The following is a 27,030-nucleotide window of genomic DNA, read 5'->3' as shown; positions in this document are numbered from 1 at the left end:
GCCGCTGGTGTAGTGGCAAGTATGATTACCTCTCACCCAGCAGGCCTGGGTTCAGTCCCAGTCGGCGCCACCGGGATATTCTGAGGTATAACATCTCTGATCACGGCTTCTTTCGAAAGGGAAGTAAAGTCGTTGGTCCCCGATTCATGAGTTGATGGGTCGATAGGTAGGGTCCAGGTGTGGGAGCTGCCTCCCTGGCGTAAACAAGATCGACGGAAAACAAATCAAGGAAAAAAAATTACGCACCGACCATGTTATACGTGACAATTAAAAGTGCTTCCTGAACAACCTACAGTCTTGAAAGGACATTGATTTTGACATTCAAACAGTTGGAGATCCTCAGAACTTGATCTACCTGAAGTCTTGGAAAAATATCCAGAGATCTTTACTAATATCTTTGTCTATATGGAGATCTTCCTCTGTCTAGGAAGGATGTCTGAAAGAATATCCTGTAACTTATGCAACGTTTCCTGAACATCTATAAAACTCCATTAAGTTTTACTAAATTCTCCGTTATTACAAATTCCATATTTTGTCAATCTCTCTTAATTCTATGAAGATCTCTGAACATCTTTGCACTTCTGGAAAGGCTCCTATCATCTACTCTTGAACATCAGGAAAGGTCCTTGAAATTCAACAAAGTTTTCAAAACCCCCAAGAAGTTCATGGAGCTTTTTCGAAGTAAGATCTCTGACAAACTGCAACGAAGTACCCTATACTGAAGCGAGGATCCCTGAATTTCCGAGAAATTTTACTGAACTATCCTTAGATCTTCTACAAAATTCCCTGAACTCTTTCAAAATTCCTTACACTTATATGAAGTTTTACGCTACGAAATCTCCCAAAACTCCTACAACGATTGCTGTACATTTACGTTTCTCGATGATGGTCCGCGAAGTTCCACGAACGAAATTTCTTGCATTTGTGCGTAATTTCTACAACTATTCCAAGATCATGAGGCTTCAAAAAAAGTGCCCTACAATTATATAGAGGTTCCCGATCAATAATGAGCTTCCCTGAAATAAAATAATGTTCCCTTAACTTCTAAGAAGCTTCTCAAACTCAAATAAATTTTTCACTTCTTCGCAGTTTTCAGAACTTTTCCAAGTTCTTTGTTCCTACGAATTTTCCTGTAGATGTATAAAGTTCCCAAAATTTTTAATAAGTTTTCTCAATTTCTACGATGTCCCCTGAACTTCTTAGAAGTTCCCAGAAGTTACAGAAAAATCCCTGGGCTCATTACCAATTAGCTACGCCAATGGAAATATGTCATTCAACGGTGAATTTATTCAGCAAATTTTTATGCATCGTACAAATAGTGAAAATAGTTAAACAATGATTCTTCTTGTTCGCATTTCAAGCTTGTTGCTTAGCGCATATAAGCTTATTCCGTGCTCTCAACTTAATGCTCTAAATGCACTTCCACAGTTATTAATTGAGAGCTTGCACAGTGGCAAGCCCAGTGATACTCTACGCCCAGGGAAGTCGAGAAAATTTCCAACCCGAATGATTCCCTCGACCATACCGGGAATCGAACCCGCCGCCTCCGGCTTGGTAATACCTTACCTTTACTGACTAGGCTATGAGGCCCCTTAGTTAAACAATTATGAAATTTAACCATCATAATATGAATATTTCGAGAACTAATCAGCAGAGCGGACGGACCCAAGCAACACTTCAAGCTGAACAATAAGAACAGAAGCTAATTATTGGTTGATTTAAGGTTTAAAAAGCTGATTAACACCAGGCTGAATAAACAGTTGATTAGTAGTGCATAAAGTGAATTGAATCCCGATAATTCAACCTTATTAAGTTAGCTGAACTAAAGACTGAACCAGACTTATTGTGATAGCCTGAGAGAAGAATACAAATCTCTTGCACAGTATTGATACATATCGTCAGTGTCACGACATTTTCGTTCTCCTAAATTCAAGCAGCACCAGCAGTAGAGACAAGGAAGAGGAGCTTTTTAGGAATAACTACAGGCTGAAGTGGACTGGCACGACGTCGGAAGCATTAACATTTGTATTCCTGTGTTTTGACTGTTCACTAGAGTGTTTCAAAATAGACCAATTCTGGAATTTCAAACGCTACCTCCTGGAATGGTAGATTGGGGGGTCAGAAACACCCTGCCAAAATTTGTAGTTTGGTTCACGGGAAACCCAGGAAAGTATGTCAAACGAAAACATCCGTTAAATACAAAAATTGGAAATGCTATCTAACATGAAGCTTTAAAGTCATAATTAACTAGCTAGAGAAAGGTTTGAAGAGGGTATGTGGATAGTTCCGCTACAGTACGGCAGTTTGGAAATTGAATAAATGTTTAAAATGAGCGAAGGGTCAGTAATGCGACAGTACTAGCAACAATCAATACGAAACTAACGATTTTAAATTGGCTCACTACTTGACTAGCCTATTGGTCCTAAGCAAATCGATTACGTACCCCATTCTAGTCAAAATTCTAGTACTACACTATGTTTGTTTTGATTCGCTATGAAAGTTTGACAGATAAAATGAGGGGTTGGTGGATTTTCCTATGTTTCGAGGGGTGCATCGATTAGCTTGGGACCGAAGATAGTACCAGAGCTGAGCCAAAAAGTTGAGCACGTTTCTTCGGGACCTACTAGTCTTAGAGTTACCTCTATGGTACTAGTCAAACGCATACTTCTTTACATAGCTCCTCATACATTGTAAGAGCTATGTAAAGAAGTGTCTAAATCATTCCGTTAGAATTTTGTTGGCTAGAAATTTGATTTCGATTCTTACCATCTGAAATAACAGCATAGGTACATAGAGGTAACTCTAAGACCACTGGGTCCCGAAGAAAATTATTATTATTTTTGGCTCACTCAGTACCAGAACAACGGTCCCAAGCAGTCCCAAGCTATTTCACTCACCCCTGCATGTTCTGCATGAATCCACACACCCCTGATGTTATCTGTCAAACTTTCATAGCGAATCAAAACAAACATAGTGTAGTAATAGAATTTCGACTAGAATAGGGTACGTTAATCGTTTGCTTGGGACCAATAGGCTACTAAAGTGGTGAGCCAATTTAAAATCGTTAGTTTCGTATTGATTGTTGATAGGTAGCTCCATTAACTTGCTGAATATTGTTAGCAGCAAGGGGAGCAGGTATAGATGAAGAATTTGAAGCAGGGGTGATATTTGTACCTACAGGTACGAATGTAGAATTTGTTCCTTGCTGACCGTTGTTAATAGCAGAGAAATTAGTACCTGATCGAGAAAGTTGAGCGTTTTCTACCTGTCACTTAGAACAAGATCGTACAGCATTGCAAGGCTTACATTTCCCAAAAATTGGATATGTTATCTAACATGAAGCTTTAATGTGATAATTTATTAGCTAGAGAATGGTCTTAGCAGAGGGTAGGTAGATAGTTCCGTTAAAGTACGGTAGTATGAAAATGGAATAGAAGTTGAAAATGAGCGAAGGACTATTAATGCAACAGTGCAAGTCAACCGCACACTCTTTGCCTAACCCGTACGATGCACGCGGAGATTTGAAGTATGTCTTCAAATCAACGAAAGAGAAAGTCGACGAAGAGAACCTGTCAATGTTACTTAGGACCCAATGCATTATTCAGCTTGAGTTGGCTGGGTAGCATTATCCTGGAATACGAAAGCAATGGCATTCGTCACCGCAATTACACTAGACATGTCGCGCGCAACACGAGAAAAGGGCTCATATCATTGTTGATCGATTCTTTTCATCGGTTTTTTCTTTTGCAAATAACCCGAATGCAAATGTATTTCATATTGAGTGTGTTGTTTCAGGCGCAAGCTTATATCATCTTCTGTCGAACTATGCTGCAAGCTTAGCGAGAAATTCGTTCATGTTGCCGTGGTAAACCAAAGAGAAAGTCGATGAAGAGAATCGATCAACGAGAATAGGCCCTTTTCAAGCAAAAAGCAAATAGATCAGCACGGCTAGAGAACACGATGCGGACTGCAATGTGACCCTTTCCCGCTCATCTTCTGAACAGCTCAGATCTATCTGAGCCTTTGCAGTTTCTCGTCTAGGGTCCAAAGCCCATGCACTTGAAGTATCTATCCAATTGCCATGATGGTCCTTAGCGAGCACACTAACTACCCAACCTTGACTCTATCCAGTGCTGCAAAATATCAGTATCAATGTCTGCAAAATACTGAATTTCACTAGCCACCTGATGTCAGTATCAGTTCAGACAGTTAGAATATCAATATCATTCGCCTCAATGTCAGTGCGCAAATGACATTGACATCGTAAAGGGACCACTGATATTAAAAGTTCTACCTTTAATATTTCTTATATACGCCAGCTAATCGAGTACCAATATTTAGAAAACTCATCAGTAATATCAAAACAATTCAACGGTTATACAAACAAGTTGATTTATTGAGATAAAAATAATATTTTCAACTTTCCCCTAGTGATATTCAAATGGATAATAATATCAAATGATATCATGCCTACTACGAATATCAGTGTCGGAAGTGAAATTCAGTGCTAGACCAATTGACCACTTTGTCAAGCAGTTTTGGCGTGACTTTCTACCAGCGATTTCACAAAACTGGACCAAATAATTTTTATTTTTTTATGAAACGCACAAATGTTGGCTACTTTTTTCGAGGTTCTAGAAGAAAAAATCTCAAATAATGTTTTATTTCAAAGTTCCAGTGAACGTAATTTTAAGTGCTCGAATAAAGTGGTTAATATCTTAGATCAATTGACATTGTTGACAGCTCGCAGCACTGACTCTATCAGTCTCCAACAGCTTCCCTAATAAAAATAACCATAAAAGAGAGCTTAACGACGTGTTCGGGGTATCATCCAAACCATTTGTGGGATAGGTTAGCCATCCGGGATACAGTTCGTTTATGGTACTTACCCCCATATTTTAGTAGCGGCTGTCTAAAATCTTAAAGCCACCGTTGACCTACAACTGACAAAAAATTCAAACGACGGCCTTCAGATATTTCAAGCGTTCATAATCATTCTCTTAATCGATTTCCTCTTCTGTTAATATCGGATGGATTCCCGAGCAAAGTCCAGCATCAAAATGACAGCAAATTGAAATCAAGTTTTGATATCAACATCAAACTGAAATCCTAATTTGATTTCAGTTTATGCAATTGAGAAAGTTTGTTTTCATTTTGCTGTACATTTGCTCTTCAAAAATATGTTGTTGCGGGTTTGTTTTCATTGCCTTAGCATAACATCAAATTGAATACTTGTTTTGTTATCAACAGGAAAAATTGATATCAAATTGAGTTTTCAGTTTGCGCTCACTGATAGCAGAAATAGTTTTCAATGTGATGTCACAGGAAGATTTTTTTTGCTCTCAATTTTGATATTTTAACCGTTAAAACGACCAAAACGACAGCAACCTGAGCAATCATTATAAGCGAAATCACAACATCAAATTAAGATATCAATTTGATCTCAGACTTTGCTCGGGTTAACACTTATTGGTACGTTTGATTTTGCTGTTGCTAGTGACTGTAGCCGTTTTGTTAAAGCTTCGGAAAATAGACTGTACTGACTTAACTGTAATAATTCAAAGATAAAATTGATGAAGAGAATCGCAAGAAGTCCCCTTATGATTCAGAACGCTAGATTTACTTTCGGATAATATCAGGATTATCACGAACTTTTCGGAAGATCTTCAGATATTCTCTCATCACAAAAAGTGTTGAATTTGTCTGTTGACCTTCATCTGGAGAGGACTATAGAAAGTATCAATGTTTTGAACAAAGGAACAGCCGTATGCAACTAATTGGCTATAGTATTACCATCCAACCACCCAACCGGCGGTAGTCGAACCATTTCAAAGCCACTTTATCGGGCAATTAGTTCAAATTTCATGTGAGTTCTAAGCTTTAATTGCCAACTACTACAACTCTACACCCCCTTAACCGAGGCACCCTGGGCCAATAAACCGTAAACCATATTTATTCACTGCTTCACGCTCACCAAAATAACAAGAGCCGGCAGTAAAAAGAAGCAAAACGGCCGGCTGGAATGGCTCAAAGCACACCATCAACCGCGGTAATAAAAACTTTGGTTTTAATACCTACTGCCTGGAAGCCCGCCACCCAAGCCACGACGGCACGATCATGTGTGAATATGGTGGCGGCACGAGGTTCCATCCAGGACTTTTGCTCTGCATTTTATTGATGCAATAAAACGATTTGGTTTCTGTAAAGCAAACAAAAATTTGATGTTGTTTCATTCGGACGCACGCTCACGCTTGGCGCATTCAATGGACGATAGGCTGGAGCAAAATGTAAATTTGTCAATTCCACCAGGTAACTGATACTATTCGGTGTACATACTTTCACACGGGTTATCAAAGTCCTCAAATTATCATACCAATCTGACACATTATTATTCCTTACAGTGTCAAACGGAATCCCCAGCAGCTTTCTCAAGTCACGAAAACTCCCACGTGTCGAGCAGACACGTGGAAGTTTTTTTTTCTGGCTTGAGAGTGGCTTCCGTAACGACATCGGTAGCGACACCCTCGTCAGCATCGCCGTCGTTTGCACGCTGTTATCGTTTGCCATCAATGTCAACATTGTCACGTCTCCTAAGGTTTCGGAAAGCTCTTTGCTGACGCGACGGGAGAATTGCCACAAATCGATGAGAAGTCGTTTGTTCCCCAATCACTTGTGGATGCATTTGGTCGACCTGCCTTAACATTTGGAAATTATTGCGCTGAAATTTTGGCATTATTGCGTTTGAAATATGGCACCTGACATTGCTGACTAGAAGGATGGTGGATTTGGATGGCGAATCGGGTGCAAATTAGGCGAGGTCGTAAAATCCACGTGGAAGGTGCTATGTTTCAGAGAATTTGATCCCGGCTATTCCCAAATGTTACCTTTTCCTTTCTTTTTCAACGCAGATTGGAATATCCCAAGCAAATTGTTCCATCTCGTCTGCATCTCCTCCTCCTCCTTCCGAACAATTCCGTGGATTTCGCTCCTCACTGCCCGTAGAAGGCGACATTCAATTTTCGGTTCGAGTCAACCGTAGAAAAAGGTGTCACAGAGATAACAAAAAAGTCAGAAGGGCTTTACTCGAAAATTTGCGACACGTAAAGTCACCATTAATCAGGACAGATCCGTTTCCGAAGGATCTGCCGTTGCGTTGAGACCCGGCAAAATGCGAGGGGGACGACTCTATCTACGATGCAGGAAAGATTGTGTTTTGCTGTGGCTAGCTGCGCGCACGCTGAGTAGATAGAAAGAAGATTGACGACGAATCTGAAGATTTCCTGCAAAAAGATGATGCGCGATGCAAGTAGATGCGAGAAATGAAAGAAGATTTTTCGAAGATTGATTCGCTAGTGTGAGATTTGTTGAGCATCTAGACTTGAGGTTTAGATGTGTCGCCCCCCTCGGCAAAATGCTCACTACAAAAGCGTTAAAAAGCTAGAAAAAGGGAATCGAACTCAATTTAGACCGTGTACCAAAAAAATTTGCCAATTTCTTTGTTAACCCATCATTTAAAATATCTGGATCGTTTTATTTACGAAATATGTACATTTGTTGAAAAACACAATGAGCCAATCGAATTGCGTTTCGGGATGTTCCAGCTCAAAAGAAGGCTCTTCCAGTATTCTTTCTTTCTGATTAACGCTACAAACAGGTCAACAAGTTTCAAATATTGTAAATTTCAGGCAAGCTATGTTTCGTTTTACGAAATTTTATGGACAAAATTCGGCCGCAACCCGTCACTCAACAAAATTAGTCTCATTTGTTCTGTGTACTCAACTTTATCGTTTTTGTTTTGACGTATGATGGAGGAAGCTCTTAGCTAGAGCAACATGTGAAAAGGATCTACACACTTGGATTTTTTTTGCAAGTAGCGGCAAATTTTACACTGAAATCGAGCAAAATAAAATGCCGAACTGCTCGGTGGTGCCCATCTTGGCAACAAATCTCAGTTTGTAGGGGAAATGGCTCTAATGTTGGCCTATAGATCTAAGATTCATAGCTAAAAATCTGCTATTTATCAATTTTATCTAGATGAACGCGAGACGGTACTGATAGATATTTTTGGTCGCTATTGAAAATTTAGTCGATTGTTGAATTTATGTATGGGTCCAAATTAGGGGCATTTAGGCCGCTATGTGCCAAATGTAAACAATGACTTTAAACATCAATTTCTCGTGAATATAGATTCATTCTGGAAAACCAACACCAGCATCTGAGAGAAAGTTTGCTCTATCAGATAATATATGCAGTTAGTTTGAGTAGGCGTGCTGTAATTCGTGAACAATCGACGATTAAACATAGAGAGAAGGTGCGCGAAAGAGCGCGGCACGGTTGGTGTTGATGTTGGTTCGCTCGCAACTATTTTTGCAAAAAAAAATTAAGTGTTTTCGACCGCAATTGATACCGAAAGTGAATCAAAAGTGCTTCTGAACGTGTTTCGCAGTTGGGTGTGGTGAAATTCGTGCACACCAAAATCACAAAATTGCTCACCGAGTTTCTTTTTTTTTACCGCTCGAAGACGGCGGGTTTGCATTCGCGAGAGTGATGTTTATTGGATCTGTTTCTTTGCACGGGTGTGTTTTTTTGTAACCAGCGGTGTGTAAGTGTGCTTGTGATTTTCATTCCCTACCGGGAGGCCGGTTCACCGTGTTCGGATGTTACACTTTCGGCGTGTAGTTCTGTCGAGAGTCGAGTCACCGTGTGCGAGTTTGAACCAATCCTCTGCCAAGAAGAACGGTTGCTGAAGCACTGGTGTCAGCACTGTAGCCTACAGTGTTTATGCTATGTTTATATGTGCATTGACGACACGTATGCGTTAAAAATCTTATGTAAATAATCATTAATGAAACTTGAATTTTTCGTGATTAGCTTGCCTAATTTATAAATTAATATAATTAATGCTCAATTCTTACATGAACGCGCTTGTTGAACATTTATCACGATTATTTTGCCGCGCAACAAATCAAACATCTATGTGGACGGAGCATAATTTCTCAATGTTTGCATCGGCTGTCTTAGATTGGCAGATAATCGAGCCAAAAAACCAATAACTTTGGCTTCAAGCAAAATGTTCGTGGATGACGTTTCTGCCACCGGAGTGGTTTGAACACGATCCGGTTGGTCAATTAGCTGGGGAAAGTGCTGATAATAAAACGGCGCCGGTGTTGTAGTGGTAAGCGTGATTACCTCTCACCCCAGCAGGCCTGGGTTCAATCCCAGTCGGCGCCGTCGGGATGTTCTGAGGCATAACATCTCTGATTGAGCCTTCCTTCGGATGGGAAGTAAAGCCGTTGGTCCCCGGTTCATGAGTTGATGGGTCGATAGGTAGGGTCCAGGTGTGGGAGAGCTGCCTTCCTGGTATGTCGGTAGCATTGGTGCTCAGCACGGAAAACAAGATCGATGGAAAAAAACAAATCGAAGGAAAATAAAAAAAAAACAAAAGTGCTGATAATGAGTCCGCCGCGAGTTTTGGTGGTGATTCGGTGGCCGACGTTGCCGTGAATCAGCGAGTTTACGGCTTGCAAAAGTGCTAGTCTGTTGATCTCTCGCCAGTGTCGGTGATTGAGAGCAAGCTGAAGGATGCCTCGCTGGATACGCTCAACGGGCAGTAGTGGGTGGCCGCGGGGAAAGCACTATATGCGAACCTCCTCCCAAATGACCATGGCAATGCGGGAAGTATCACAACAAATGTAATTGCTAGAAGATATTTTTGCAAACAGTGGCAGATAGCAGACATGAAGCTCAAGTAGAGGTGCCGGGCAAAGGTGTTATATCCTAGACAAATGATAAGTTATAAATTCGCTGTTGTCGCTGTCGTAGTCGCTGTCGTAATCTCCGTCATAGTTTCCGTAGGCAGTACCGTTAGTATATTTAAAATTTACCATCAACCGCTGAAACTATATGAATCATCGCGTATTTCTGTTGTTCATTACATATCAAGTGCAATTTGAGTACGTAATTTTCATAGCATAGCTTGTTATTATTGCCTGAACCATGCGTAAAAAGCAAATCGAAACATTGAACATCGCGTGAAAGTGAAACTTAATGAAAGCCTAAGTACTCTTTCGTAGTTTTTAGTTTTATGATTTGAAAGATCGTCGGTTGCAGTGGCTTGCAAAAAACGCGGTCCCAGGTCCTTTCATATTAAAAATGTATGGTTAGATCGCTTGTTTATCGTGTATTTTGTTAAACTTTTCGCTGTCGTCGGTGCCGGGTTTGAATATTTATAACAACTTAAGTAACGATATAATGTGATATGAGGGGCTCGGTGGCCTTAGAGCAACCGCTTTTGCTTACTGAGCAGAACATCGTGAGTCTAATCTCAAGCCCACCCACATTCAAGATTCGTCAATCGTATTATTTGTTAACATAACTACATGGTAATAACAGCAACTCGATGACTAAAAAGGAGCACGTTTGCCTAATGGCAAACGTTTTTGCTTACTGAGCAGAAGAGTGAGTTCAATCCCAAGCTCCTTTGCGTTATATGATCGTTAGGACATCAATTCAGCTTATCGTTTACCAAAACGAACCCTGCTGCAAACCCAACCCTATTACTCAATATTCCAGTGATTCCTCGTGGAAGTGCAGAGGTGTTCTCGGCTTCCACAACACAGGTTCAGCCCAACAACACGAAATCAGTAGACTAGTGGCTAGCGTTTTCGCTTTCCAAGTAGAAGGTCGCGAGTTCAATTCAAAGCTAAACCTTTTTTTTTTTATTTGTGTTCTTCGTCTAATTATTTTAAATCGTAATAATCGATCATGAATGTATGTAATGAACTTTCAAATATCTATGTGGTGCGTGCCTCGTAAGAAACATGAAATGAATCACTGAAGAAACTACCAACCCTGTTTCCCGTTATTATTTTCGGATAAATTTTGCACCAGTTGAATAATCGTTTCATAAATGTTTATTAGTGTGTAATTAAACATTACATTGCCTGATGAAAATCCAAGCGTATCGCTGTTTAACGAAGCAATGATTTCGAATAAACGCTGAATAATCGAAAATTTGAAAGCTACAATTAAATAAAAATGATTTACCTGTTTTACTGCCAGAGAGCTAAAAAATTCAAATTTGAGAGAGAAAATTTGCTGTCACTAGTTTAATTTTGCAACATGCCATGTGTTTTGATGACACTCTATTTGTGATTTCCCTCTCACAAAATACAAAATAGAGTACTTGACACTGCAAAACAAGTCTGGTACCTCTATATACAGCCATTCCATAGCGAAACGATATAGATTCTCAGAATGTCGTAACAATTGGCAGTTTTGTTCCTTATCGAAAAGTATTAGACCCGTATTTTTTTTTATTTTCTCATTAGGGTGACCATTTTCCTGTTAGGGTGGTCTAAAAATCGATTTTTTTTCTATTTTTTCCAAAAATGGCATTTTTTTAAACATCATAACTTTTGAACCATTGAACCGATTGAAATGATCAAAATATTAAATGAAAGTTTATTAAAATTACTTTTCAGACAAAATATTTTTTTTGAAGTTTTGTATAGAAGAACTTTGATTGTATTTGTTTTTTAATGGTTTTCATGGTTTGTAGACAATGGGCGTAACACGTTTTATATATTTTTTTTTTAATTTTGGCTTTTCTACACAACATATAAAAAATCAGCGATGTATTTGTCTTCGTTTTTGAGTTACGATTGTTTGAAATTATCATGTTTAGAAATTTCGCTCATTACTCCAATACGAGTAGATTACCCTGCGTCTCCATTGGTACATAGCTCTCTGACATTGTCACATAATCCATATCAATTTTCAGCTTTAGCTTTTATAGGCTTGTTTATTCAAAGTGAATACTTCAACAAGTAAATAGCTACCTAGACAGAGCACATGCTAAAATCATACAGAAAACTTGGTAGGTAATGTGTCTACGAACGAACAATGCATGGTGGTATATTTAAGGATGAACTTTGAAGTGAAATAATAGTAAGGAAACAAAAGCTCTGTTAATCCAAAGATATTCTGTACAGCCAGTGTTTTATAAACGATGCATTTTAAGTGTTCTTGTTGTTGCTTGTGGGTTTTAAATGCTTTAAAGAGGAATCTTACCCAAGCTCTTCAAGTTCATGCGATGAAGATAAAAGTTAAATTAGATGGCAGTTCCTTCATATGCAGAAATTGCTACCTCAAACTGTATAAACCCGCACCCGAAGAGCCCACCGCTGGACCATCTGGAGTTCCTGCTGTGTACATTGGTAGCCATGAGTCAAACGAGCATGACGTAACATTATAGCATTCTGAAAACTTTGTAACAACAGGCTCGAATGTAGTGTAGTGTTTACAGTAATGTCAAATATGTTTTTTTAACTTCATTTTCAGAGTCACTAGAAGCACCCAGTTGACAATCGATCAGAAGTACTGACAGTGTGCCTACTACAAACGATGATGAAATCATTCAGCAACTCAAGGAAAAGTTTCTAGAAACTCATGATAATAATGAGAAGTATCGCATTCTCACGACTTTACCTAGAAGCTGGTCAGCATATAAAATAACGAAGGAATTCGGTGTTTCTCAATATATGGTGGATCGGACCAAAACACTACAGGAAAACAAGGAGATAATGACGACACCAGGAAGAAAGCTGAGCAGGGCGTCTTTAGCAGAAGAAACTTTATCACTCGTGCGTGAATTCTATATCAGTGACGAAATAAGCCGAGCTTGTCCAGGAAAACGCGACTATGTTATTACAAAAAGTGTCGATGGTAAGGTTTATATACAACGAAGATTAGTATTGTGTAATTTACAAGAAGTTTATGCCATTTTCAAGGATAAATATCCCGCAACTAAAATAGGGTTTTCAATGTTTGCAAGTAAACGCCCTAAGCATTGCATTCTGGCAGGAACGAGTAGCACACATACTGTTTGTATGTGTGTTTACCACCAAAATGTTAAATTAATTTTTAAAACTCTTCAAGATAGAAAGTCACTTCCAGTTGATGTGAAATCATACCATGACTTGTTTTTTAAAATTCTTTGCACCAACCCCACAGAACAGTGTTGGTTAAAAATGTGTGAAAATTGCCCAGGTATACAAAATTTGGCTTCAGAAATGGTTACCATCCTGACCGATGGAAATGTGGAATCCTTAAAATTTAAACAATGGCGTCAAACTGACCGTTGTATCATGGATTTAGTGGAGTTGGAAACTCAAGAGTTTATAGACATGTTTTTGGAAAAGTTATCCGATTTATCACCACATGATTTCATAGCTGAACAACAAGGTAAATACTTGAAATATGTCAAAAGTAACTTAAAAGTAACGGAATGTAATAATATGTTATTTTTCTGAAAAATTTTCATTTGTTGTACAAGACGCTGTACAAGCATTTCATTGGGCAAACGCACAGTGCACTATACATCCATTTGCTATTTATTATAGAGATGATCATACCAAAGATTTAATGTTTACTAGTTTCACTGCAATCGCGGAGTTTACCAAGCACAACCATGTTTCATTTCGATTATTCGTAGTTAATTGCATAAATTTCTTCAAGAGTAAGATACCCAGCCTTAAGAAAATTCACTTTTGCTCAGATAGATCAGGCAGTCAGTACAAAATAAGATGACAGCTTTTAATTTGTTTAATTTGAAAAAGGATTTTGGTATAGATGCGGAGTGGAACTTTTTCGTCACATGCCACGGTAAAGGTCCATGCGATGCTTTGGGAGGAGACTTGAAACGAAATGCTGCTAAAGCAAGTTTGCAACTGCTAAAGAGCTTTATACATGGGCAATTTCTAAAATCGATTCACTATGGGTTTTTTTTCAGACGCAGATCATAAAGCGATGGAAAGAAAACTTAAAACTCGTTATAATCGTGTCAAACAAATTTCCGAAACACAGTCATATCATAGTTTTAGGCTAGCAAATGAAAATTATATTATTGTGAAACGATTCTCGTTCTAAGAAGAACATTCTGTGAAACTTTGAAAGTATCTTTAAGCATGTTTTATGTCCACTAAAAAAAAAATGAATTTTATTTCAAACCAGCCATGTGCATAGTTGGAAACCATAAGATTGTCTTATCAAAGCATTGATTCTAGTCCAAATATGGACTAGATATGGAGTTCCAAACAGTCCTTGAAAGATGTACTACCCAAATTTAATATAAATATATTCTATTTGAATTCCTATGCTATGAATCACTGTAGTAATTATTATTTACACATAACGCAAAAGCAATCAATAAATTTGATTCAAGTTTCTATGAATGTCATGGTAGTCTAGGATCAGAAATTGAAATCAGTAAGTAATGTAACCATGTTACATTCGATATGTATCAATGGAGACGCAGGGTAATCTAGTCGTATTGGAGTAATGAGCGAAATTTCTAAACATGATAATTTAAAAAAATCGTAACTCAAAAACGAAGACAAATACATCGCTGATTTTTTGATATGATGTGTAGAAAAGCTTAAATTAAAAAAAAAAAACATATATAAAAACGTGTTACGCCCATTGTCTACAAACCATGAAAACCATAAAAAACAAATACAATCAAAGTTCTTCTTTGTATAGACTCCAATTTTCAAAAAAAAATATATATATATATTTTTTTTCTGAAAAGTATTTTTAATAACCTTTTATTTGATATTTTGAACATTCAAATCAGTTCAATTGTTCAAAAGTTATGATTTTTTAAAAAATGCCATTATTAGGAAAAAATAGAAAAAAATCGATTTTTTTGGACCACCATAATGACAAAATAAAAAATACAGATCTAATTTTTTTTCGATAAGGAACAAAACTGCCAATTGTTACGAAATTCTGAGAACCACTATATCGTTTTGCTATAGAATGGCTGTATATGCATTTTGATTAACATCCGAAGTTCCTCCTTTTTTCCATATTCTGATGACGAAATGATGCATTGCTTATCTTTTGACAGATACGCGTATTTCGTCTACTTCTTTGCAAACTTCATCAGTGCACTGGTGATGTTGAGTACTTGGCAGCGATGAAGCCTGCAAGTAGCAGACGAAATACGCGTATCTGCCAAAAGATAAGCAACTATAACGGAATTAAAAGGAAATATCAACACACTCAAAAAGTTCTTCTTAAAGGGATTCCGTCAAGAGGTTCGACAAAAGTTGATACGAAGATTTCGCTTTTCAGCCCACAGTCCCAGCACGCGATTTTGCACAACCAAGTATTTTTCGGGAACTTTGAAAACTTTCTCTGCTTAAACTTATCTTGAAACTTTCCTTCTCCGGTAGCCGTGTAAACTCTTGACCTGAGAGCTGCTTGAAATTCGCCTTGACTTATATTTCACCGTTCATTATAACGCAATCACATCTCTGATGCAATCAATCTGCGTGGGAATAATTTGGATTTCGCTTATGCGCGAGCTAAATTTCGATACGCTGTTGCTTTTGCTTCGAAGTCGTTTTGACAACTGCATGGAAAATGGCAAAAACAAAATAAAGGCAACATTCCGTACGCACAGACCTACAAAATGAGGGGTGTTCAAGTTTCTTAAATGCACGATTGAAAAAAATCCGCCCTAATTTGAGTCGACCAATTTTTAACCGTTCCACCCTTTATGTTCTCGATACCGTTTGAAGTTAAAATCAATTTGTTTCAATTCCACGATATTTAACCTAAGTTGATCAATTCATTCAGTTCATATCGTTTAAAAAACATGCCGAAGAATGAAAATGAAGAAAAGACGATTCAACGGCAAATATATGATGATTTAAGATTTTTGCCAGTTGATAATTTTGTTTGTTTCGATTAGATAATTGATAAGACCTTGATAATAAATAAACCCAGAAAGTACGTATTTGTCTCATAATCATGAAGTTATTTCCGAAAAAATAATGGTTGTCTTTTCACTCAGATTTCAATACCTCCTATCCTTCCTTAAAATAACAGTAAAAACTGGTTCGATTTTCACCGCTTAAATTGGTTTAAAACTCATTACGTCTTCACCAAACCTAGCTTCTATGTAGTCCATATGCCACCTGAACTAAACTCTTTCCCTAATAATCAAATACCATAAACGAACTGTATCCCGGATGGGTAATACCTACCTTGTACAAACATACAAAGTACACTGTTGTACTACCGTTGGACTTCTTTAAGCTAGTACCTCAAATTGTACCTTTTGAGGTACTTGATTAAAGGAGTACAACGGTACTGCTTTGTATGTCTGTCAATGGTTTAAACTAAAGCCCTCTATAATGAGAAAGAGAAGGATAATTTCCATTTAATTCCACTACCTTATTTGTTTATTCTTGACAGATACGTGTATTTCATCTACAATGTGCAGACTTCTTTAGTGTCTTGTACTAATACTCGAGTATTAGTACAAGACATGGGCATGGGCCCAAAGAAGCTCGCCAAGTTTTGTTTTCCAAAGCTGATAAGCTTTGCAATTGTTGGTAGAGAAATATCCGATTACTCGTACAATGTAAAATAGTCCACTTCATAACGACGCAACGATGAATATTTCTAGCCGAAGGAAATCAAAGGCCAACAATTTATTCATAAAATCATGCTCCAATACCTCCACATACGCTTCTGTTGGACGTGTCCGATGGTTGAAAAATGTAGTTTTTCACAGTTGAACAGTTTCTCATACGAGCTGAGTTGAGTGGCAAATCTCGTCGGTCCATACAAAATGTGTGAACATATTTCCAGCAAATACACGTCACATCCCATTGCCTCCGAATAATGGGAGCAAAATTGTCACAAAAGCACCTACCCGAGTGGAAATTATCGATTTAATACTGTGAGATTGGAGTTTGATCAGTTTGCGAAAAATTTATGTGATCCGTTGCGGTACAGTAACAGCTAAATCTGTTACCTAACTGTCAGATTTGAAGCAAAGGCTCAGATACGGATGCATTGTGCGTGGCGCTTTAGGCGATATTTTTTTTTGCACCAAAATGTTCATCAATATATGCAAAACCTCATTACGGTAATAATTTTTGAAAATATTTGCCCCATTTTGAGATTTGACTTTTTTTCCTTGCTGAGTAATGCTACCGACGCCAGGGAGGCAGCGCCCACACCTGACCTGGACCCTACACCTATCTACCCATCAACTCATGAACCGGGGACCAACGGCTTTACTTCCCTTCCAAAGGAAGGCGTGATCAGAGATGTTATATACCTCAGTGTTCCCGGCGGGATTGAACCCAGGCCTGGAGGGGTGAGAGGTAATCACGTTTACCACTACACCACTGGCGCCGCTTGTAAAACATCTTGTTTTGAAGAAATTATCCTTTGTATCTTTTGTGGATTACTAGATAGCGTAGTGGTCTTGTAGAAAGAAAGTATTGACCATGACGAGGAAATGTCTTCCGATGACGAATAAGATGCAGATGTTATGGAGCTGGATGGAGGTAACATGTTTGTGGGAAAAAGTGGCCGTTTGTGGAGTGTTATTCCAAACACACAACTGATGTGATAACACATGAAAAACGGGGATTATCCGTAAGTGCAAGAAGAGATGTGTTGAATGCGGTTGATGCCTTTAAACTGTTCATTGATGACAATATTGTAAAAATCGTCGTCTGTGAAACTAACAGGAAAGCTCGTGTTTTTTTCAAAAGTAATCCTGGTGGATCTTATAGAAAATGGAAAGATACTAAGTCTAAGGAAATTCATGCATTTTTGGGATTGCTAATTTATGCTAGAGCATGTAAATCGTGGGATGAGGAATTACAATATATGTGGAAAATGATAATCGCCCTATATTCAGAGCAACTATGTCATTGATGCGATTCCAACAATTGCTACGGTTCATAAGGTTTGATGATTTGCGTAAAAGAAAAGTCAGATTAACCGAAGATAAACTAGCTGTGATTCTGATATGAGCAATTGCTTGCCTCGCTCCCGCAAGGGCCGTTCACCACAACTCTGAAATTAGCAAAACTAGGGAATAGGCCGAGACCCTATTCCCTAAATGAAGCTGTGATATAAATCAACAACTCGACGCGGTTGATGTTCTGATCAAGACTAAATTTATTTGAATTTTTCATTACAGAGCTTGAGTATAAATCTTACTCTGCTGGTGCCGTGTGCACCGATCCAAGCCATCCTTCTTGGTGTCGGGTGCACCAAAACTGCTGACTCGGATGACCCCCGGTTAGACGTTGAGATTGTTCCTTCTCGACGTTGCTTCCAGTGATTTTAGGCGGCTCATGTTGCGCCGCCACTTCCATACGATGACGACGACGACGGCCACCAGGATGAAGCCACCGTCTAGCGAATAAGATATCACATCGTGGGTTGTGATATTGCTGTGCTCAAACGTTTCGTCGTTTCCAAAGGGCCACGGCACGATCGAAGCGGACTCTTTCGATCCGCTCGGTGCACATTTTCTGCTGCGCTGGGAGTTCTTGGTGAGAACTCCGTCGCCTTAATTTTCGTTATTGCTTTATGCTGATGGTTCAATCAAAGTGCAACCCCGAGCGATGATAATGTGACCACCCGTTCATCTTTTGGTCACATCCATTTTCTCCCCCCTTTGGGACGAGGACGCAAGCGATCGTCCCAAATTGCTTGAGGCGGTGGGTCCTCTTCATGCTCTGCTATTTCGTTGGTTGAAGATAGTTCTGTGTTATCGTCAACTGTTGGTAACTCGATAGGCAAAGGGGCCAACAGTCGAACGTTGCGTTTGTAAATGTTAGGTCCGACGCGAACTGTGGCAACTCGCACGACGCCGTCAGCACCTGGATGCGTACTGGTTACGATACCCATAGGCCATTTTGCTACAGGATTGTGGTCATCTCCAATGAGGACAACTTGTCCAACTTCCAAGTTAGGCTGCTTCTTGGTCCATTTTGCCACGCAGCGCAGATGTTGCAGGTATTCATCCTGCCATCTCTGCCAAAACTGCAGAGTTTGATGCTGAATACGCTTCCAGCGTACCGATAGGCTCCCATTTTCGATGAATTTACCTGGGATGGGCAGAGCCGTCATTGATCTTCCTATAAGGAAGTGACCTGGGGTCAGCGATTCTGGAATGCTAGCGTCAGTCCAGACCACTGTGAGGGGGCGAGAGTTCATTATAGCCACCACTTGGTAGAGTACGGTTTGCAACTCTAAAATATTGAAGCATGCCCCGCGGGCTGCTGCCGTTAACAACCGTTTTGCAACTTTAATGTTAGCTTCCCAGAGCCCTCCAAAGTTTGGGCAACGGGGTGGTATATAAGAGAAATTTATCCCCTTGTCGGCTGCTATTCCTATTGCTCATTGTTATAGATTTTCCTTAGCTCTGCAAGTTCCCTACCTGCTCCGACGAAGTTCCGTCCGTTGTCCGAATAGATTACCTCTGACTTACCGCGCAGCGAAGTGAATCTCATTAAAGCAGCGATGAATGCACCGGTGGATTGATCCTCCGCCACTTCACGATGTACCGCTTTCGTTGAGAGACAGACGAAGATGCACACGTACACTGTCATCCTCGTCTTGGCCCGTTGGCTCGATAAAATCTGGAACGGACCGCATAGGTCTTGTGCGGCCTTGCTCGTGCGCACAAGATACATTGATTGACGATCGTTTTAGCCATTTTTCGGAGGTTCCGCATCCAATAGTGTTGCTGGAAGTCCGCGATGATTGTCTTCATACCGGCGTGGAGATTTTTTCGATAAATGTGGTCCAGTATAACCTTTCCAAAGAAATGTTCTCGGGGTATTACAGCTGGACGTCGTTGATTCTGGGGCAGGTCGGCCAGACTAAGCCTACCCACGATGCGGATGAGTCCATCTTCGATGATTGGACTGAGATGTTGAAGAGGACCCTGCTTTGTAGGGGTTCCTTGGTCTTCTAAGTGAGCGAATTCCTTTCGATAACTGATTCGCTGTAAATGCTTGGCGATTAGTTGCTCACCAGCCTCCAGTTCGTTGACGGTTAAGGACCCGAAACGTGGCTCTCGGTCAACCCCGCGGCTCTTGATGGCCACCGATTTAGCCATGAAGTTGTTCATGACCCGATTGATGATGGCGAAATGCCTTCGCGTTTTTTGGAACGAGTTATGGTGCGGGTAACTTGATATTAAGTCCTCCACCTCATTGCTTGTATTGTCTCTGTCGGTTGATGAACAAATTGCTATAACTTGCGGAGCGTCATTTGCCTCAACGTGCCGCCTGTTCTCTAGTGCATAGTTTGTGGCATGCAGCCACATATCCTTTTTTCTGGTTAGAAGTTTTCTCACGGAGATACCTCTCGGGACTATGTCCGCAGGATTCTGATCCGTTGGCACATAGCGCCAGTCTGCTCGCTGCATGAGGGACTGGATTACGTTGATTCTATTGCGAACGTACACTTCACTGTGGGGTACGCTTGAATGAATCCAAGCCAAGACTACTTGGGAATCACACCAGTAGTACGTTTTCTGAACGTGTGCTGGTATAATTGAAATCACTCTGTTCATGAATTCCGCCAGCAGCTTTGCTCCCAGAAGCTCTTTTCGTGCTAGATTTGGCGCACAATAAGTTCATTGACATTCGATTTTTCTCGTCTATGCAATACGCATAGATCGCGCAACCATAAGCCAGGTTCGATGCATCTAAGAATCCATGCAGTTCCAAGTGCACAGGATTGCTTGGGATCGCCTGGCGGGGAATTGCCAAGCTAGCGATTTTTGGCAGTGTTTTCTTCAATTGTTGCCATTCATGTTGTGAATCAGTGGGATTTCGTCATCCCATTTTAGCTTAATTTTCTGAAGTCCTTGAAGAAGGATTTTGGCTGTGATGATTATTGGCTGCATGATGCCCAGTGAATCGTAAAACCTCAATATCTCTGAGGCGAGCTGCCGTTTAGTCATTTTTTCATGTGAATTTACCTGGTCATCCGCGATGCATCGGAACGTATCGGCTTTAGGCGACCACGCTACACCTAATGTTTTTATGATGTCATGGTCCCCGATTCGGATTTCTTTCTCCAAGTCCTCGTCTGATACTCCGGCGAGAATGTTGACGTCGTTGGACGCCCACTTGCGTAAAGGAAAACCTCTCTTCATCAGAGCTGATTCCACTGCTTTCCGCTTCTCCAAAAGTTTTTCGGCGGAATCTCCGCCCATCATGAAGTTGTCCACGTAGAAGCATTGTTGAATAGCATCAGCAATTTCAGGTTGTTCGGGTCGAATTTCCTCTCCGACCTCATGAAGCACTCGGCAAGCCAGGAAGGACGATGCCGCTTCGCCGTAGGTTACCGTTTTCAATCGGTACACTTGTATTTCCTCGGAGGGATCGTTCATCCAGAGGGTGCTTTAGAACCACGAATCTTCTTCGTGGAGATTTGCTTGTCGATACATCTTCGCGACGTCGGCTGTAGTCACTTTATCGTGGCATCTGAAATCCAACAGTAGGTCGAATAATTCCCGCTGTATTACAGGACCACTGTGTTGAATGTCGTTGAGCGATATGTTACTTGACGTTTTAGCGCTGGCGTCAAATACTACTCGCAATTTTGTTGAAGTGAAATCCGGTTTGATTCCACAAGAGTGTGGTATGTAGTACCTAATCTTTGACTTGTCCTTGGGGTGGACTCTCTCTATACTGCTTGTATACTTCAGGATGGCGGGCAAGGCGTTTTTCTAAGGATAGTAAGCACCGTTTGGCCTGCTCAAATGAATGGCCTAATAGCTATGGCTCATTTTTAAAGGGAAGGCGGACTACATCTTTCCCATTCGCTCCTATCGTCGTGTATTTTTGGAAGTGTTCCTCGCATGCATTCGCGCTGTGACAGGGCTTCGCTTCCACAGAAGTCACCTCCTCAAGCGCCCAAAAACTCCTGAACAGATTATCTAGTCCTTGATCCTTGTAACTATGATCTGGGGCTGATGTGCAATCTGACTCTCTTGATGCTTCAGGCTTAGCTGCGATAACAGCCATAGTAGCTTGACGTGGTACTTGCAACGATGCTAGTCCGCCGACAAGTCACCCAAATGCGGACTCATAATTTGGAAGAATATTTGCGGTCTAAGCAATATTTCGACTGGTTGCTTCTGATAGAAGGACGGGTCAGCCAATTCAATGCCCGCTGGCACCCTTATTTCCCCTGCGCGTAGTGTGATACTTGCGAAAAATATGGGATGTGTTCAGGGAAAATCTAAGAGCGATGTATAAACCATCACAAAACATCACTATGAACAATTAGACCCACCATGGTCGACTACATCAGGGCCCGCCAACCCTATTTTCGAGCCATTGAATATGACGTCACAAAAACGCATGATGGGGTACATATAACATTGACTATTTCGACTCGAGATTTGACTAGATGACCCTGGAAACCCAGCACTGAACTTTTCAGGAGCACTATTTTATAATGTAATCTTCGATATTCAATCGGTTTTAATCCCTGCCAGGGGCCGCCTCCCATCTTTTCGGGCCGTTCAATATGGCGTCACAAAACCGTCCGATGGGCTGTATATAATATTGACATTTTCGAATCGAGATTTGACTAGGTACCCCTCAGTACCCAACGCTGAAATTTTCAGAAGTACTATTTTATAAGGTAATCTTCAAAATACAACCAGTTTTAGACCCCGCCAGGGCCCGCCCACCCTCTTTTCGAGCCGTTGAATATGACGTCACAAAAACGCTTGATGGGCTGTATATCACATAGATGTCAATGAAAAGCATTGGTGTATTCAGCAAAGTTGTATATTTTAATGATGCCAACAATTTTTTAGAACATGATAAATTGATCAAATTTGAAAAAAGCACTAATTAACTCAAAAAACCAATATTAAGGTAGTCTTAAAAGAAAATCTATTATAGCTCTACAGAGTTATGATGTAGAAATTTGGTGTCTTTAGCAAATGTTTATAAAATCAACTGTTCTGCAACTTTGTCCAAGACATGGAACCATTATCTCGTAACTGGAAAAAGTTAGAATTTGGATGTGTAATACTAGCTTAAAGATTATTCAGGTGTGTATTTCAAAAGATGCGAGATATAATTTTGAGCAACTTCTCCCAAGACAGCCAGTCTCTAAAACGTCGAAAAAGGGTAGAAAATATTTTTGACCGTCTTTATTCATATTCGTGCCACTGTGCGACGCTGAGAAAAACTATCCTTTGAAAGGAGAAATATACGTTGGTCGACAACCACAAGAGGCTCCAGCTCATAATTATTCGCTAAATCTCGTTCAAAGTCTTTCGGATCCGTGGTAGAGAAAAGGTAGCTAGAAAATTTTCAGTTTATTTTTTATTTTTTATTTAACTTTGTTCGTCTTAGGTCGCGATTTTACCATGGATAACTTCTTCACTTCTGCTCGATTAGCTGACAGTTATCGCAACAGAAAACAACTCTCCTTGAGGCAATTCGCAAGAACAAGCCTGACCTTCCTCGAGAGATGATGAATGTTTCGATAGACAACTAAAGCTGGTAAGTTACGTTCCGAAGAAAGGTAAAAACGTGATTTTACTGTCCACAATGCATCACACAAACGAAACGGATGTGACACAGAGAAACAAGCCGACAATAATATTGGACTACAACAACACTAAAGGTGGAGTAGACAATATGGACAAACTTGTTTATACGTACACCTGTCGGAGAAAGTCAAAAAGATGGCCCATGACTGCGTTCTTCAATATGATGGACGCAGCATGTATTGCTGCTTATATTCTTTAATTTTTAAATTTCCGAATGCTGATAATTCTTCTACAAAACGTGAGAATTTTTTGCTGAAATTGGGAAAGGAGTTGGTTCATCTTTTAAAATTGCTGAAGAGAGCGATATTCTTATTAATTAAAAGTTAAATTTTATGCAAAAGTCTAAACAAAATGACACATTAGTGATCCCTGGGAAATTAATTCTTAACTATGAGGATAACCATACAATTGTTTTAGTTCATCTTAAGAACTTGGTCGAGATCAAAAAGTTTCCATCCAGGCAAGCTATCCAGTGAAACCAAAAAACTCGAAACAATGTGAAGCAACAGTGCAAACTGATGAGTAAATTCTAAACTGCTTACCATAGAATAGGTCTAGTCTATCTGAACAAAGTTGCCTATGTTGGGAGCTTTCAATCTAGTTAAGGGGAAGCTCACCGGCCCGAAAATAAAAAAATATTTTCGGTACGTTTTTATTTTTCTAAAAATATTGAAAAAAAAAATTAAAGAAAATCAGTTTCTTCCTTAGATTTTTGTCAAAAATTACATGCAAAAAAATTTTTTCTATCCCATCATGAAAAAAAATTGGACTCTCAGAAAAACCGAAAAGTTGATGTTTTGTGGTTTTTTGAGTCCAACTTTATGCCATAATGACTTATAAAACATGTTTTTGCACGTGAATTTTCTTTAAAAAATTAGAAAAAATGTGATTTTTTTAGATTTTTGATACTTTTTTTCAATATTTTTAGAAAAATCAAAACGTAATTATTTTTTTCGAAGCGGTGAACTTCCCCTTAAGATGTTAAGTTAGAGCAAACTATTCTAAATTAATGTCACACGAACACCACCTGGTGAGTGAATCCTGTGCCGAACTTTTTACCACAAAATAGGTCTTGTCCATATGAACAAATTTGCTTAATACGGAAACCTTCTATTTAGTCCATGTGTTAGGCTAGGCAAACAGTTTAAAATTAATATCACACTGGTGCAACTTGGCTAGTGTTTTCTGAACTAAACTCTAATTCTGAAGATAGGTCCAGTTTATCTGAACAACTTTGCCGAAGACGGGAACTTTCTATCTAATCCATATGTTAAGTTAGGGCAAAAAAAAAATGCCGCACTAGCGCCGCCTGGTGAGTTAACTTTGATCTGAATTCCTTACCTTAGGATAGGTCTTGTCCATATGAACAACTTTCCCCAAGACGGGAACATTCTATCTTGTCTAAACGTTAAATTAGGGCAAACAATTTAAAATGAATGTCACACTAGCGCTGCCTGGTGAATACATTTTGAACTAAACTTTTTACCTTAGGAGAGATCTTTTCCATCTGAATAACTTTACCTGAGACGGAAGCCTTCTATCTAGTCCATATGTTAAGTTGAGGCAATCAATGCAAAATGAGTGTCACTCTTGCGGTGCCTAGTGAGTGAATTCTGAATTAAACTCTTTTCCTGAAGATGGACAATCTGGACAACTTTGCTGAGGAATGGATCCATCTATATGTGCAGGATCTGTAGATATCGTTCTATAATGTTTATTTACGATGGCGCAACTTGATCATTTTCATTTTAACGCCATCTAGTAAGTGAATTATGTCATACACTATCCATAGTTTTGAAGACCTTGTATTTTGAACATCTTTACAGAAACAAGCAACATCCTATATGGTTGGGATCTCGTGATACAAACATTTATAACATCATAATATGCCATTTCATGGCCCCATGAAATATCCACCCCTAAAAGAACGTCTGATAATTGTAACGGGAAGTCCACTAAATTAACTATGCAAAACATTTGAAATTTAAGAAATCCATTGAAAATTTGTTAAGATACGGCAATTTGAATTTGGGGTCAAATTGACCCCAAAGTACAGACAAAGGGTTAAGATTGAAATCATCTTGATGCACTTTAAAAAAAAATTTCCTGAAATTTTCCCATCTGGACCAGTGTGCAGTGTAGTGTAAAGAAAATTTGCTCTTGAACTCATGTTGCAATTTCTTTTCGGGTACACATAAAAGTTTGGCGGATGACATTTGTTTGAAAAACGAGACGATATGAAGAAGAAAGCAGAATACAGCTACAAAAGTTGCTTTCTGTACGTATAAATGTGAAATCGATATGTGAGCAGGAGTATTTATATTTATGTTATCTGAATGCCTATGATTCCGTTCCGAGAAGCGAGGGCTTCTAACTTCAGCTATAAGAAAAAGAGCCGAAAGATGATATGCTTTTGTTGGGAAGAATAACATACAATTTGTACTCATATACATGATTTATGAGCCCTGATCACGTATGGAATGTATTCAAGAGCAGCTCTTAAAAGTATTAAATTTGACATCTAGGGCCTAACGTGACGCTTTCTCTTGTGTGGTAATTTTTAGACCAACCATTTAAATAGGCGGAACAACCAAACGTAAATAATGACTTTAAACGCAAATTCCTCGAGAATCAAAGCACATTCAAGCAATCTAACACCATCATCTGATAGAGCAAACTTCCTTTATCGAATGACATTGTTGGTTTACGTGGGAGTGTTTTGAATTTCGAGAATTTTGTGTTTAAAGCCATTTTTACGTTTGGTCGTTCCGCCTATTTCAATTGTTGGTCTAGATTTCATAAAAGACGAGAGTATTCTGTACTCAGTAGCTCCGGTTTAATGAATTTCCACGATTTTACATACAACAGAGTAATAATACTTAGTAAATCTCAGCGGTCTTGTAAGCATTTTAAACCTTACATGATTTCTAGAACAACATGTGAAAATATTCTATGCGCAAAATGTTAACAATGAAATTGAACGTCATGACATTTCTCGCGGATAAAGGCTCATTCAGGTAAACCAATAGCAGCACCAAGTGGCCAGACAATCGTCTGTTCCAATTTTGACATGTCGTTACCTAAAAGGTTGTTAGGGTTTGAAAATGCGTATTATTTTTCATAGTTCAATGTAACAGCTGTATATAAGTAGGTATTATGCTTATTGTAAGACCATTGTTTCAGTCCTCCTTCTTACCACAGGCCATTGCTCGAACTTTTCTTCGTCCATGGCCCATCATCTTTTGAACGAGCCCTGTTCCCACTTCACACTGGGCCAGGAATGCAATCTAGCGGAGCAAAAATAATAACTCCTAAACGGAGCATTTCCGCGACTTGGTGTCGTGGGCAAAGTTTCTCATCATAATAAGGACCATCTATTGACATAAACAAACAGTTCAAAACTCTTCCGTAAAGCTGGTGCACCAATCTAACTTCTTTCTCTGACGTTTTAAAGACTTGATGTCTTCTGTAAAGTTGATTATCTTAAACAAAATATACAACTCTTTTGCAGACGTAAAATTTCCACAGCCTACTTGTAACGGAACCACAGAGCAGTCTCGTTTGGTAGCTGGGTGAGTTCCGTATCACCCAAGACCTGTCAGCGAAAACGT

At 39.4% G+C, this 27,030-nt stretch overlaps 2 protein-coding genes across 2 annotated transcripts in view; one reads left to right on the top strand and one right to left on the bottom strand.

Moving 5' to 3' along the window:
* Positions 1-18,909, top strand: part of LOC135699120 (uncharacterized) — a 30,026-nt gene extending 11,117 nt beyond the window's left edge. Inside the window, exons 2-3 of the mRNA XM_065219335.1 lie at positions 12,377-13,245; positions 18,827-18,909. Coding sequence (XP_065075407.1) covers positions 12,377-13,245; positions 18,827-18,909 — 952 coding nt within the window. The remainder of the gene's footprint in view (positions 1-12,376; positions 13,246-18,826) is intronic.
* Positions 1-27,030, bottom strand: part of TkR86C (Tachykinin-like receptor at 86C) — a 471,986-nt gene that overhangs the window by 52,880 nt on the left and 392,076 nt on the right. The gene's annotated exons all lie outside the window — the stretch shown is intronic.

The sequence above is a fragment of the Ochlerotatus camptorhynchus genome, unplaced genomic scaffold, assembly GCF_037179485.1.
Source record: "Ochlerotatus camptorhynchus isolate MF236.1 unplaced genomic scaffold, CSIRO-AGI_Acam_v1.1 ptg000010l, whole genome shotgun sequence".
In the NCBI taxonomy this organism is placed as follows: domain Eukaryota; kingdom Metazoa; phylum Arthropoda; class Insecta; order Diptera; family Culicidae; genus Ochlerotatus; species Ochlerotatus camptorhynchus.
This window is presented reverse-complemented; position numbering and strand designations above follow the sequence as displayed.